The 16,297-nt window shown below is 32.0% G+C and overlaps 2 protein-coding genes and 1 non-coding gene across 3 annotated transcripts in view; 1 reads left to right on the top strand and 2 right to left on the bottom strand.

The window, feature by feature from the left end:
• Positions 1–383: 383 nt before the first annotated feature.
• On the bottom strand, positions 384–1,987 carry LOC139898694 (uncharacterized). Its single transcript, XM_071881455.1, has 2 exons — positions 1,277–1,987; positions 384–715 (listed from the first exon to the last, which is right to left on the bottom strand). The coding sequence occupies exons 1-2, from the start codon at positions 1,940–1,942 to the stop codon at positions 551–553; spliced, it is 831 nt and encodes a 276-aa protein (XP_071737556.1). The 5' UTR covers positions 1,943–1,987; the 3' UTR covers positions 384–550.
• Positions 1,988–5,350: 3,363 nt separating this feature from the next.
• Positions 5,351–16,297, top strand: part of LOC139902124 (uncharacterized) — a 124,442-nt gene continuing 113,495 nt past the window's right edge. Inside the window, exon 1 of the mRNA XM_071884776.1 lies at positions 5,351–5,743. Coding sequence (XP_071740877.1) covers positions 5,351–5,743 — 393 coding nt within the window. The remainder of the gene's footprint in view (positions 5,744–16,297) is intronic.
• On the bottom strand, positions 13,652–13,758 carry LOC139903355 (small nucleolar RNA R71). Its single transcript, XR_011778180.1, has one exon. It is a non-coding gene; the product is annotated as a small nucleolar RNA R71 (small nucleolar RNA).

Here is a 16,297-nt window from a genome sequence, read left to right on the forward strand (position 1 = left end):
TTCAGTACCCTCTATATTTCTGCTACTAATCTTTACTAATAACAGCAACTACCCCTACAATCTATCAATTTCATACAACCTTGCAACAAAATGGATTTCATCTTAAACACACACAAAACACAATTTATAAAAATACTGCAGAACAAGGGCAGGCTGAGGGAGCTTTCAAACCAGAAAACACCAAGCGGTCGCAGGGTCAAATGATCAAAGATTTACCTGAGTGGACCACAAGTATGCCTCTAACAAAGATAGCTGTTAATAACAAAAACGACCAAGAAAGGATAGATTGATGCCTCAACGGATGTACAATAAAATGAACTATATGTGAGAAAACTAAAAGCAACATCAAAATGTAATTCTAATGCATGATGGCACATAACACATGTAAAAAAACAAACATGGGATTATCATAAATTGTGCTTGCATTGCCAAGTAACAAAGAAAGTAGTAATACTTCAACACAGAAAATATGACAAACTTAATCCAGTAACTATATCAAAACATCAAAACATTCTAATAAAAACATACTCACCAAAAATTAGAACAACTTTTAAGCAGGAATATCAGTAGCCTCTTCAAGATAAGTTATTGCCTTTGTGGTAGGCTTGGCAAGCATGTCGGTGTACTCTTGGAATGGGGATCTTGAGAACCTTGTCTCTCTCCAGAAATCAGGAGTCAAGAAACCGTAAGTCTTGAGCAGACAGTCAAAAGTAGCCTGCCAAAACAATAAATTAGATAATAATCATCAATCAATATTTCTTAATTGGTAAATGCATATATGTATCAAACCTATCAACAACATACTAACAAGATAAGCACAATGAACCATGTACGAGCAGATATGAACCTTAGGTGAATAAAATGAACAAGATTACATCTGTAAATACATGATGATCAAAGCAATCACAAATTAAAGAGTTCCTTACTCGGCCAGTCGGTCGTCATGAATCAAAAACAAGAAGTGTTTCGTAGTAGTTAGTCCCAATTAACAAAAACAGTTAAACATAATATCCTTATTTACCTAATTACAAAATCAACAAACACAACATTAATCAAGTCTTGAACGACTATAACTAATTGAAGAAATGAAAAGCTATCAACTGCTTGCAACCAATGCTTGAATAAAAAATATACACTTACTACCTAACATCAAACACCATAGCTGAACACAAACATTTCTTACTAACCCAATTAAGTATTTGTACGAATTAATATAGAGTCAGTATAAACAAGTAACTATGACACTAAATTTGTATATATAAGATTAAGAATTGACCTTGACGAAGTTTCCAAGAGTTTTAGTAGATCCACGAGAAGATGTAAACACGTCATCAATTCCAGCAAACTGCAGCACCTTTTTCGGAACCCTAGCAGCAACAATACCAGCTCCACGTGGCGCCGGAACCAATCTCACCGTCACCGAACCACATTTTCCGGTCACCTTCGTCGGAACTGTATGCACTTTCCCAATCTTATTCCCCCAATACCCTCTCCTAACCGGAATAACCGACAATTTCGCCAAAATTATAGCACCTCTAATAGCAGTAGCAACTTCCTTTGAACATTTCACACCTAATCCTACGTGTCCATTACTATCACCAACCACCACAAACGCCTTAAACCTAGTCCTCTGACCGGCACGTGTCTGTTTCTGCACCGGCATAATCTTCATCACTTCATCTTTCAACGACGGAAGGATCTGATCGATGATTTGATGCTCTTTGATTGGGAGTGAGTGAAGGTAGATCTCTTCGAGCTTCGAGATCTTGCCGTCTTTTACGAGACGACCTAGTTTGGTCACCGGAACCCATTTCTCTTCGTCGGCGTCACGGCGAGGGCCACGACGGCGGCCACGGCCGCGGTCTCCACCTCGACCACCGCGACTGCCGCGGTCACCGAAACCTCTACCGAATCCACCGCGTTCTCCGCCTCTTTCTGCCATGGCTGCTGTTTAGGTTACCGAAGTGTGGAGATTGTGATAAAGTGATGAAACCCTAGTATGTGAAACACTCAAAGTGAGGTTTATATGAAAAAACGTTAGGGCTATTTTTTATTGGGCCGATAATGCGTACTCATATTCAATTGGGCTAGATGGATCAGGTCCAGGAATGCTTTTACTGGTGAAAACGAAACCACCTCTAAACCCGACCCAGTTACACATTAACCCTTTATATTATTGATTGATGTTTGCGTGCATATACATCTTTTACTCTCAAAATTTTATATATGATTTAAACACTACAAATAAGTACACACAACTAACGAGCACTTAGAACCCAGTTATTATAGCACTTCAATGTAAGTATTCTTATCAAGTTCGTCCCAAGAGAGCGGTGTAAGTCGGATATTTGAAACTATCAATTGTTCTAGGGTTTGTTTGATTGGGGGATTTCGATTGATATTAACTAACAACTAAAACTTGCACAATTAAACAAAGTTAAACTAAACAAGTAAACTAGTAGCAAGAAACAAGTAGCAACGTATTAAGACTTAAATCAAATTAATTAAGACGTGTTCACTTACCTAATCCTCTCTATGCTTGGCTTGCCCCGTTTTGCCTATTTTGCTACCTCATTAGTTGTTGAATTATTAAATGTTTAGAATCACTTCCAAACCTCAAATCAAATAACACTCCGCGAATTCACATAAGCATTGTATTCTAAGATCGAGTTAAGCATGATTTGGTCATTGAGATTGAGCTTGGGTTGAAATCACTTAAAACCCCCAACTATCGAAATCACTTAAGATAATCGGCACTACTATGTTGACTAAAGGCCAATTGAAAACTAACCTAGATCAAGAACCCAATCACTTGCAATTCCCTAGCTAGTTGTCTAGATCACCTAAGGTGTTGAAGCACACATTGATTCACTTCTCAAATCACTAAGAGAGCTACTCAACATATGTAATCAAAGTCAAGCCTAAAACAAACTCATAGTAATGGATCTTTAGCCAACTCAACAACACATGATCATGTGATTCATTCAAACAGTAATATTCAATTGATTTGGGGCAAACACTAGCATTAGAGATTCATAAATAAGCAAACACAAGAGATTTAGCCAATCATGGCCAAAATCAAACTAATAATAAGCATAGAAATGTAAACAATCATCATCTTCAAACTATTACAAGTGATTAATGCAAAGTATGTAAAGTAAAGTAAAAATTACAACCCAAAATGTAAAGAAGATGAAGATCTAAGCTAAACAATGATGGATCTTGAGCTAGCTTCCTTGAATCCACCCTTAAACACCAATGGATGATGAAATTAGGGTTTTGTATGTGAAATTCGAACCTAAGGCAGCTGCACTCTAAAGATGCATATAAAAAATGACCTAATCTCATTCCTTTTATAGTGCTGAAAATCTGGACTGAAACAGCGACAGGAGCGTCGCTTTTGGCTCAGGAGCGGTGCTTTTGGCTTTAATGAAGAGTGGCGCTTTTGGCTCAAATCAGGGACGACGCTTTTGTTGTAGGAGCGACGCTTTTGGCTGGATAAGAGCGGCGCTTTTGCTGTAGGAACGACGCTTTTGCTCACTGATGAAGAATGGTGCTGAAATGTGCATGAGAACGTCGCTTTTGCAGTTGGTGCGGCGCTTTTTGTCACGACCCTATTTTTCCCGTTATCTTTTACCGTTAAGTATTTAACGTCCGTTAATTGATATTCGTGCCACGTCATTTCTATTACCTATATTATTATTTTAGTAATAATATATTATTTATTATGTGTTATATGAATATTTGTATTCATATTTAAAATTGTACGTTTCTACGTGTCGTGGATTTCTATCCGGCAAATCATTTCGGTTTTCAAACCAACGGTCAAACATTTGAGATTTTTAAATCCAAATTATTTTAAATATGATATTTTTATATCATATGATTATATATAGTGTTTATATATTTTATTTGTCGTGTGTGCGGAATTCCTTCGAATATTTAAACGCGTAGCGGCATTTTCGCGTTTCGGGCTTCGTTCGGGCATTCGGGCCACAAGCAACTAACCATTTATCAAATTTGGGCCAATAGGGCCCACCCCTCTCAATATTTTGAAAGGGGGTGCTTGTGCAAAATTGGTAACTAGTGACTAAATTGATCAAAAGTCTCATTTTCTTTCATTTCACCCTAATTCCTCATTTTAATTTTCTCCTCTCCTTCTCCTTTTTTTTTTTTTTAGCCGTCACCTACACCACACCAATTCATCATCATCTTCAATTGTTCATCATCAAGTGCTTGGATCATCTGATTGTTCATATAAACGGATTGCTCTCTTCATCCTCTACACGATTATATCAATCATTTCTTGATTAGGGTATAAACCCTAACCCTAGCTTTTTCAATTTTAATTATTTTTGTGTTGTTGATATTACGCGTAGAATTGCTCGATTTCATGTGTTTTCGTATGATCAGAAAGTAGACAGTCTATATAACGTTAAAATCAGTATACTTAACTGATGTTTTTGGTTAAATAAAGTGTTTAGATGAGTTCCTCTGATAGGGAATTGCAGCCCAGCAGGCCCAACAATGAAGAATTGCAGCCCAGCAGGCTCACTACTTGGAAAGTATACAGAAGGAAAAAGGACACACAAGAGAAAGGAAGAGATTAGTCGTCTGAATACTGTTGGCTATATTATGATGTAATTGTGTAGTGGCTGCACCATGATAAAAGTTTGTTTGTTTTGTTATTCGGCTATTTCTTAGCTTGGGCAGGAAGTATTCACTGTTAATGGATCTTCTCTAATTTATCCATCTTATTTCAGTATTCAATAAGCAAAATCATTCTCAATATATAATCTTCTGTTCATCTTCATAAACTGCTACATATATTTATTACAGATATCCAATCTCTATAACTATTACATATCCATCTTCTATCAACTGGTTCAACTGCCTAACAACCCTAATCTCAAAATATGGTGAATCCCGAGCCTCAACCAATACCAACACGCCTCCAATCAATAATTGATGTTCATGAAGAAAAAATTGATCAACTTTCGCAGCTGATGCAAGAGATGAACACAAACTTTGCTACAATCAACAATACAGTCAATTCCATGAAGCAAGTAATTACTGACCTTCCAAAATTAATTGAAAGTATCATGGATCAAAGGGGTCACCAAACTTCACAATCATCTTTCCATGCTTCTGGATCTGGATCTGGTACCACCAACGAAGAAACACCAAATCCAATTATCAGAGAACATCCAATTGAAGATACCCTATTTTCATTGCCCAAAGTTAAACTTCCTTATTTTGAAGGAACAGATCCTCGTGAATGGATAACTAAGCCAGAACTTTATTTTCAAGTTTACCACACCCCGTTAATCAAAAACTAGTTCTAGCACAAATGTGTATGGATGGAGCAGCCCTAAATTGGTTTACTAACCTCTTAATCAAGCATCCTGCAACTAATTGGGGAGAATTTTGTCTAAAGCTTCTCACTAGATTTAGTGGAACAAAATTCAGAAATCCTCATGAAGCCCTAGGATCTCTTTTCGATGACGGAGACATCGATAATTACATTGACGAATTTGAGGCAATCTCTGCTTTAATTCCGGAACAATCAGAAGAACAAGCAATCGGTTGGTTCTTGCAAGGGTTACAAAATGATGTTAGAAATTGGGTACGGACTTTGAATCCACAAACTTGCGTCAAGCATTGGAATACGCACGGCACGTGGCAATCGCTACCAGCCAGAGTGACAAAGCTAACTCCAAGAGTAAATTTTCTGTGGGATCAGGTAACAATTACGTTCAATCATCTTGGAGGCCCAATTACAATTATAACAAATCTGGCCCAATTACAAGCCCAATTTCACAAATAAATAAATCCAGAGCTCCATCTGAAAGGACCTGTTCATATACATTATAAACGATTCACAATAGTTGATTACATCGCGAGGTATTTGACCTCTATATGATACATTTTACAAACATTGCATTCGTTTTTAAAAGACAAACTTTCTTTACATCTAAAGTTGACGGCATGCATACCATTTCATAATACATCCAACTTTAATTGACTTAATAATAATCTTGATGAACTCAATGACTCGAATGCAACATCTTTCGAAATATGCCATGAATGACTCCAAGTAATATCCTTAAAATGAGCTAATGCACAGCGGAAGATTTCTTTAATACCTGAGAATAAATATGCTTTAAAGTATCAACCAAAAGGTTGGTGAGTTCATTAGTTTATCATAATCCATCAATTTCATAATTTTAATAGACCACAAGATTCTCATTTTTCATAAATAACATTACACTCGCAAGTGTAATAAAAGTCATTCGTATGATGAACACCTGGTAACCGACATTAACATAATGCATATAGAATATCCCCCGCATACTCGCAAGTATGCTATATAACGGCAATCGCAATCACCTTTTTAAATATTCCAAATTCCAGAATGGGGTTTGTTAGGCCCATAGATCTATCTTTATGATTCGCGTCAATTAGGGGCCATTTCCCTAATTCTTAGGTTACCAGACTTGAAGGGGCGATATTCGGTTTCATAATCCAACCATACAATGTAATTTTAAGTACTTGTGTCTATTTCGTCAAACATTGATAAAACAGCGCATGTATTCTCAGTCCCAAAAATATATATTGCAAAAGCATTTAAAAGGGGAGCAAATGAAACTCACAATACTGTATTTTGTAGTAAAAATACATATGACGTCATTGAACAAGTGCAAGGTTAGCCTTGGATTCACGAACCTATATTAATTATATATATTTATATGTTTGATCAATATCTGTCTAACCATTTAGGTCAAGTCGTAGTGTATCACAATCCTAATGCTCGAGACTAAATATGCAAAAGTCAACAAAAGTCATATTGACCAAAATGTCTTCCAAAATTTATACATGATTATTATATAGTTTAAATATAGTTGTTTTATATATTTAAATATTTTTAACAGATTTTATTAAAGTAAATAATATAGTTCTTTTATTAATAAATAAAATTTTATATTAAAATTTATATAATAAAAATATACTTTTATATATCTTAAGTAATAAAATTTATAAAGTTCATTTAATATCATAAAAATAATATGATAGGTATTATTAATGTAATTATATTATACGTAGTAAAATATCTTTGTATCACATATATATTTGATAAAATAATATTGATAATAATAATAATAAGTAAAAGTTGTATTATTTTGTAATAATTATTATTATTCTACTAATAAAAATAACAATAATTGTATTTTCTAAAAATGATAAAATGATAATAGTACTAAAATGATAATAATAATGATGTTTCATATTAACAATGATATTTTTATTAAAAATAATAATTTTAGTAAAAATTATATTTTTAATATTAATAATACTTTTAATAATAATAATAGTAAAATAATGAAAACGATATTTTTCCTTTAAATCAATATCTTACAATATCTTAATTTCATCATGATACTCATACTCATTATTTCCTAATCGCTTCGTTTAATAGCTTTTAGTCGTCTTTTATATCCCGTTCATATTAATAATAATAATAGTAATCATAATAATTAGATGTTACTAATATTAGTTTTAATTATAATAATACTAATACTAATAATATTAATGATAATACTAATAACTATTTGAATGATAATAATAATAATAATAATAATAATACTAATTATAACCTTAACGATAATAACGATAATAATAATAATAAAAATAACAATAACATCTTTTATTAATAACGACAATGATAATAATAATAATAATAATAATAATAATAATAATAATAATAATAATAATAATAATAATAATAATAGTAGTAATAATAATTAGATTACAACGACGATAATAATAATCATTTTTACAAAAATTCAATTGACTATAACTTCTAAACCGTTCATCGAAACTATTCGATATCTAAATGAAAAGTTCTCAATTTTTCGCTAGCTTTCCAACGACATGCATATCATATACCTTATCTTAATAGCATATGTATTTAATTTAAGATTCGACATAACCTATCTAACGACAATAACGAACGTATAAGCATGCATAAACCTATATACTCGAGCACTAGTCAGGGATACACTAATAATATATAGAAGTTAAGTTATGAGGGCTCACATATCAATATTGAGATTCAATATTGCAGGAAAAGTACGTAGACACAATGAGGATGATAAATACTAGTTTGACTCACGAGCAATACTCCCAAACCATACATATAACCTCCATAGCTATAACCCATAATTTCCTTAGCTCTATCACGTTTGAAAAACAATTTCGAAATCACTCGGACAGCACTCCATCGTAATATTTTATGTATACTAATAATATCTTGAAATAATACGGAGTAAATATATATATGTATTAGAGAAAAATATTTTCAAGTTTCTATGAAATAATGAAACCTATTGAATTCTATTTATAATAGATTTTTGAATTATTAAAGTGAATTATTAAAGTATGAATTATTAAAGTGAATTATTAAAGTATGAATTATTAAAGTGATTATTAAAGTATGAATTATTAAAGTGAATTATTAAAGTATGAAATATTAAAGTGAATTATTAAAGTTAAAGTAAAGTAAAAATAAAATAAAGGTAAAGTTTAAGTATAGTAAAAGTATAAAACTATGTACATATAATACGCGTATAAATATATATAATATTAATTTAAATCGTTATATATATTTAATAAAATAAAATATAAATATCGTTATCTTTATCATAATGGTTAAGTAATGAGTTGTCAAAAGTGGTTCTAGATATTTATAAAAGTTATATACGTTTTAATAATAAAGTTCTATTTAAACTGAAAGCGTTTTTGTACGTTTGAAACTAAATCAAATAAATATAATAATTTTGTTTTCCAAAACTAAATATATTTAAGAATCATTTTGTTTAAAGGTTAAAATAATGGAAATCGTTATATCATAAAACGTTTTAGAAAAGTAGAATCATATATATTCATAATAGGTTTCAAGTTTTTAAATTACAGTCTGTTGGTGAAGCATGGGATAAAGTCCAAAGGTTAAATAAACGTATGAAATCATCTTAATGAAAAAAAATGTCGAGTTACTTAACTTGTCGATATCCAACATCTAAGTTATTTACACTCCACGTTCTTACTTATAAATCACTTTACCATTTTCCGAATGTTGTCAAAAAGAATAGATTTCTTAAATCACAGTGGACCTCATAACATGGACCCGTAATCATATCACAATGTATCTGATAAATCAATCATTTGATATTATCTTTTAATTCAATTGATAAACATATTGAAACAAATACGTTCATGTAAAGTATTATACGTTTAATACTTTATTAATATTCTCAAGTTATAATACATATATACATATATATACATATCCATTTATATATAACGGCTCGTGAATCGTCGAAATTTGGTCGAGGTTATAATGAATGTATGAACACAGTTTAAAATTCTTGAGATTTAACTTAACAAACTTTGCTTATTGATAATGCTAAAAACGAACATATATTTCATAGCATTATTCCTCAAGAAAGACAAGCTTTTAGTTGCAATTGTCCTATTTACAAGTGATATTCGTTTAAATAATAAAAGGTGAAGACAAAAGACAGATTCGACGAATTGAAGACGCAAACGACCAAAAAGCTCAAAAGTACAAAATACAATCAAAGAGGTTCCAATTATTAATAAGAAACGTCTCGAAATTACAAGAGTACAAGATTCAAAACGCAAAGTACAAGATATTAAATTGTACGCAAGGACGTTCGAAAATCCGGAACCGGGACCAGAGTCAACTCTCAACGCTTGACGCAACGGACTAAAAATTACAAGTCAACTATGCACATAAATATAATATAATATTTAAATAATTCTTATAATTATTTATATATTATATTTATTTAATTAAAACGTCGACAAACAAGAAAACAAGAATTTTGAGCTGTCACCTACCCACATGCGATTTCATGGCCTGGAGGCACAAAAGCCATGCGATCGCATGGCCAACTTTTTCAGTTCACAGGCCTATAAATTTCGAGCTTTGGTGCACCATATATCCATCAATCTCTCTCTATCTATACGTAAATATTTATATTTATATTATAATTTTAATTTTAATTTTAATTCTAATAATAAGGGTATGTTAGCGAATGTTGTAAGGGTGTAAGTCGAAATTCTGTCCGTGTAACGCTACACTATTTTTAATTATTGTAAGTTATGTTCAACCTTTTTACATTAATGTCTCGTAGCTAAGTTATTATTATGCTTATTTAAATTGAAGTAATCATGATGTTGGACTAATTACTAAAATTGGGTAATTGGGCTTTGTACCATAATTGGGGTTTAGACAAAAGAACGACACTTGTGGAAATTAGACTATGGGCTATTAATGGGCTTTATATTTGTTTAACTAAATGATAGTTTGTTAATTTTAATATAAAGATTTACAATTGGACGTCCCTATAAATAACCATATACACTCGATCGAACACGATGGGCGGGATATTTATTTGTACGAATAATCGTTCATTTAACCGGACACGGGAATGGATTAATAGCCACTAGAATTATTAAAACAGGGGTGAAATTATATACAAGGATACTTGGTGTAATTGTTAACAAAGTATTAAAACCTTGGGTTACACGCAGTCGATAACCTGGTGTAATTATTAAACAAAGTATTAAAATCTTGTTACAGTTTAAGTCCCCAATTAGTTGGAATATTTGACTTCGAGTATAAGGATAATTTGACGAGGATACTCGCACTTTATAATTATGACTGATGGACTGTTATGGACAAAAACCAGACGGACATATTAAATAATCCAGGACAAAGGACAATTAACCCATGGGCATAAAACTAAAATCAACACGTCAAACATCATGATTACGGAAGTTTAAATAAGCATAATTCTTTTATTTCATATTTAATTTCCTTTATTTTACATTTAATTGTACTTCTAATTATCGCACTTTTATTTATTGTCATTGTATTTAATTGCACTTTTAATTATCGTACTTTTTAATTATCGCAATTTTATTTTATCGCACTTTTATTTATCGCAATTTCATTATCGTTATTTACTTTACGATTTAAATTTAGTCGTTTATTTATTTTTAATATTTTACATTAGGTTTTAACTGCGACTAAAGTTTTAAAAATCGACAAACCGGTCATTAAAAAGTAAAAACCCCCCTTTATAATAATAATATTACTTATATATATTTGTATTTTTATAAAATAAAACTAATATAGCGTTAAGCTTTGTTTAAAGATTTTTCCCTGTGGAACGAACCGGACTTACTAAAAACTACACTACTGTACGATTAGGTACACTGCCTATAAGTGTTGTAGCAAGGTTTAAGTATATCCATTCTATAAATAAATAAATATCTTGTGTAAAATTGTATCGTATTTAATAGTTTTTCCTAGTAAAATATAAGCTATTTCATATACACCTCGCATAACATCAAGTATTTTTGGCGCCGCTGCCGGGGAATACAAATTTCTGCTTAAACGCCGGAAGCGCAACGCTAATATTAAAAAAAAAAAGATTTTTATTTTTAAGTTTACTTTTATAAAAAAAATACGCTTTTGTAAAAATACGTTTTAAATATTTAAAAATATAAAAAGAAAAACAAAAATATAAATATTTTTAAGAGTTTGTTAAATATATAAGTTTTATAAAGTTTCTTTATTTTTATTTTAGTTTGTAAAAATATAAATTTTATTTAAATATTTTGTAATTATATAAATATTTAAAACAGAATTAAAAAAAAATAATATTAAAACTCGAGTCCAGTACTGTAGCAACCCACTCTGTGGCCCGAAACCCTACCCCATGCGATCGCATGGCCGGGTAGCTTAGAATTCATGCGATCGCATGAGCCCTGCAGACACGCCACATTTGACTGAAAACTGCAATCATTACGGTTTTATTATTAATTATTTATATAAACCCGAATTAGGTTATTCTTAATTTATTAATTAGTTATTAGTTTTTATTTAATTTGTATTATTTAGTTAAATTAGTTTAATTAAATTATAAATTTAATACTTTTATAAAATAAATAATATAAAAATAATATTTTTATAAAAATTGTACTTTTTACAACTATTAGTATATTTTTATATTTTGTCCCTTTTTATTTGTTTTTAGCGTAACTTTTGTATTTTTTGTTCATTTTTAGTTTTAAGTCATAGTTTTTGCCATAGTTATTTTTATTTCTAGATTTTTAGGCTTTGCCGTAAAATCCCTTAAGTGCTTTTTCTTTAGACTAAGATTTAGGTGCTTTAGAATTTTGCGACGCCTTTTTAAGTTTTAGTTCCTTTTTAAGATATTGCCATTTGGGATATACTTTTACTTGTAAGCTTTAATATTTTTAGACGCAACTTTTAGTTTTTAGTTTTTAGTTCCTTTTTAAGTTTCAACGCGCTACTTTCTTATTTTTCGACGCCTTTTACCTATGTATCAATTATCACTCCAATTAGTAATCTCAATTTGCAATTTTAATTTTAAGTTAGTGATAGTAATAAGGTTGGGTTAGTCGAGTATTTTAAAGTTTTATAAGTCACTCTTTTTCTTTCTTATTTTTCGACGCCTTTTATTTTTCAATTCTTTTCTTTTTCGACCTTTTTCGACGCGCTCTTTTTCTTTCTTATTTCTCGCTATTCTAGTTTTAGGACTTAGAATTTTTTCTACTTCTTCTCTAAATTTCTTAAAATTACGAAAATTTATTTTAAGTGGTTAAATTGATAGACATCAAAATTTTCTGGTTCGTAGTAATAGTTGGATTTGTACGTGGACCGGGTTATTGGAGCCAAACAGTACTCAATTATATTGAGACGAAACGAATCCTGCCCCTCTGCTGCATCTTTTGGCTATTCGAAACGTGGGCAAAATCAAAAAAGTCTATTAATTGGATAACTTATATAATTTTTCTTTCCTTTTAAAAACTAATAGGATAGGATATTCAGTGAATGCACCGAGCAAGACGTTCACCACCTTTTGTACGTTCACCACCTGTAACCAGATCAAGACATTTAGCAAATATTGTCGCCGTTGATTTTTCTTTAGAATCGTCATCCAGTCGACTAAGTACTCCAATTCAAATTTCCGATAATCCATTTTTTGAACCCGACCTCACAATTGAGAATCCGGAGAATATTCAGGGACAACTCATAGATCCTGAACCACTAATTTTTCCTCCGGAACCACCAATCATTCAAACAGAGATTGTTGAGGAACGAACCATTAAATCAGAATCCTCTAGTGATTCAGATTCAACAAATTCAATCATGGAAAATCTGGAACCTTTAAGTATGGAAGACCGAATGAGAGCTAAATGCACTGGCCAAGGTCACGCAATTACTCATCCAGACATTAATGCGCCAGATTATGAAATCAAAGGACAAATTCTACACATGGTGACTAATCAATGCCAATTTAGTGGTGCGCCGAAGGAAGATTCAAATGAACATCTTCGTACCTTTAATAGGATCTGCACACTATTTAAAATAAGAGAAGTTGAGGATGAACAGATATATCTAATGTTATTTCCCTGGACTTTAAAGGGAGAAGCCAAAGATTGGTTGGAATAGTTACCTGAAGGGGCGATTGATACATGGGATGTTTTAGTTGAAAATTTTCTTAAACAATTCTTTCCGGCATCTAAAGCCGTAAGACTTTAAGGAGAAATTGTTACGTTCACACAGAAATCAAATGAAACTCTATATGAGGCATGGACAAGTTTTGGAAAGTTATTCAGAGGATGTCCGCAACATGGTTTAGACACCTGTCAAATAGTACAAATATTCTACCAAGGATGCGACATCACTACAAGAAAAGACATCGATATAGCAGCTGGTGGTTCCATTATGAAGAAAACCGAAACTGATGCTTACAAAATTATTGATAACACTGCTTCCCACTCACATGAGTGGCACCAAGAAAAAGATATCGTTAGATCATCAAAAGCAGCTAGAGCCGATTCTAGCCATGACTTAGATTCCATTTCCGCAAAGATAGATGCTGTCGAAAGACGAATGGAAAAGATGACTAAAGATATACACTCAATACGAATTAGTTGTGAGCAGTGTGGAGGACCACATTTGACAAAAGATTGTCTCAGTATTGAACTAATAATGGAACAAAGAGAGAATATTTCATACATAAACCAAAGGCCTGGAAATAATTATCAGAATAATTATCAACCACCAAGACCGATTTACAATCAAAACCAGAATTATAACCGAAATATTCCATACAACAACCAACAAGGTCCTAGTAATCAACAAGTATCCAATAATACTTACAACCAGCAAAGACTTAATTTTCAAAACAAACCACCACAACCCGATGATAAAAAGCCGAATTTAGAAGATATGATGACGAAGCTAGTTAAAACTCAAACGCAGTTTTTCACATCTCAGAAACAAACTAATGAACAAAATGCTCATGCATTTAGAAATCAACAAGCTTCTATTCAAAACTTGAAACAAGAAGTAAGTAACCTAGCAAGGTTAATAGGTGAAAGAAAACCGGGAAGTCTACCTAGTGATACAAATGCTAACCCCTGAATGAAACAGCTAAAGCCATTACCACAAGAAGTGGTACAACACTTAAACCATCTGAAATACCTGTAACTTCTGATGAAGCTATTCCTACTCCACAAGAACCACAACCTGAACAAGATAAGGAAAAAGAACCGGTAGTTGAAAAGGTTAATGAAGATAACACAGTTAAGGCTAAACCTTATGTTAAACCATACCAACCACCACTTGCTTACCCAAGTAAAATGAAAAAAGAGAAACTTGAAGCCGAGCAATCCAAATTCTTGGATATGTTTAAACAAATAAATGTCAATCTTCCTTTCATTGATGTGATTTCAGGAATGCCTAGATATGCTAAATTCTTAAAAGATCCGATCACGAATAGAAAGAAAATGGAAGAACTCTCGACCGTTACTATGAATGCTAATTGTTCTGCAGTGCTGTTGAATAAGATACCAGAAAAATTATCTGATCCAGGAAGTTTCACAATTCCATGTTTTCTGGGTAGTCTTAGTTCAATAGAAGCATTGGTAGACTTAGGTGCTAGTATAAATCTAATGCCGTATTCACTATACGCTAAACTAGACCTTGGAAAATTGAAACCAACAAGAATAAGCATACAACTAGCCGATAGATCAATAAAATATCCTAGAGGGATAATGGAGAACATGCTAGTTAAAGTTGGTACTTTAGTATTTCCAGTAGATTTTGTTGTTCTGGACATGGAAGAAGATTCTCAAGTTCCTCTCATTTTAGGAAGACCATTCTTAAACACGGCTAAAGCAATGATAGATGTGTTTGGTAAGAAATTGACCCTAAGTATAGAGGATGAGAGTGTTACCTTTTCAGTTGATAGAGCAATGCAACAACCACAATCTGCAGATGATACATGTTATTATATTCAAACTATAGATTCACATGCAGAATTGTTAGAAGAATTTCCAGAATTACAAGGAACAGGAGAATGTTCTTTAGGAGAAGGAACTGAACTAATTGATGAAACTGAAATGTCAGCTACACTAATGGCTAATGGATATGAACCAACAACAGAAGAAATTCAAATGCTAAAAGAAGAAGACAGATATCGATATAAATCATCGATAGAAGAACCTCCAACATTAGAGTTAAAGCCACTTCTAAACCATTTGGAATATGCTTATTTACATGGTGAATCTGAATTACCTGTAATAATATCGTCTTCTCTTACTGAAAATGAGAAATCAGAACTCATTTCTGTGTTGAAAGCTCATAAACCAGCCATTGCATGGAAGATTCATGATATTAAAGGAATAAGTCCTTCGTATTACACACATAAAATCCTTATGGAAGAAGGTCATAAAACGTATGTGCAACGCCAACGAAGACTAAATCCTAATATGCAAGATGTAGTTAAAAAAGAAATTATTAAACTGATAGATGCAGGTTTAATTTATCCAATTTCTGATAGTCCATGGGTAAGCCCAGTTCAATGCGTGCCTAAGAAGGGTGGCATGACTGTCATTACAAATGAAAAAAATGAGCTTATTCCTACTAGGACTGTAACAGGATGGCGTGTTTGTATTGATTATAGAAAATTAAATGACGCCACCAGAAAAGATCACTTTTTCTTACCTTTTATTGATCAAATGTTGAAAAGGTTAGCCGAAAATAGTTACTATTATTTTCTTGATGGTTTTTCCGGATATTTTCAAATTCCAATAGCACCCGAAGATCAAGAGAAAACCACATTCACGTGCCCTTATGGTACTTTTGCTTACAAACGCATGCCATTTGGAC

This window comes from Rutidosis leptorrhynchoides, chromosome 3 (genome assembly GCF_046630445.1).
Source record: "Rutidosis leptorrhynchoides isolate AG116_Rl617_1_P2 chromosome 3, CSIRO_AGI_Rlap_v1, whole genome shotgun sequence".
NCBI classification, from domain to species: domain Eukaryota; kingdom Viridiplantae; phylum Streptophyta; class Magnoliopsida; order Asterales; family Asteraceae; genus Rutidosis; species Rutidosis leptorrhynchoides.

Excerpts from the sequence above, each read along its gene's own strand:
- LOC139898694 (XM_071881455.1), bottom strand. The coding sequence starts at position 1,942 with ATGGCAGAAAGAGGCGGAGAACGCGGTGGATTCGGTAGAGGTTTCGGT. Across the intron at positions 716-1,276 it reads CTCTTGGAAACTTCGTCAAG|GCTACTTTTGACTGTCTGCT; the intron begins GTCAATTCTTAA and ends TTGTTTTGGCAG.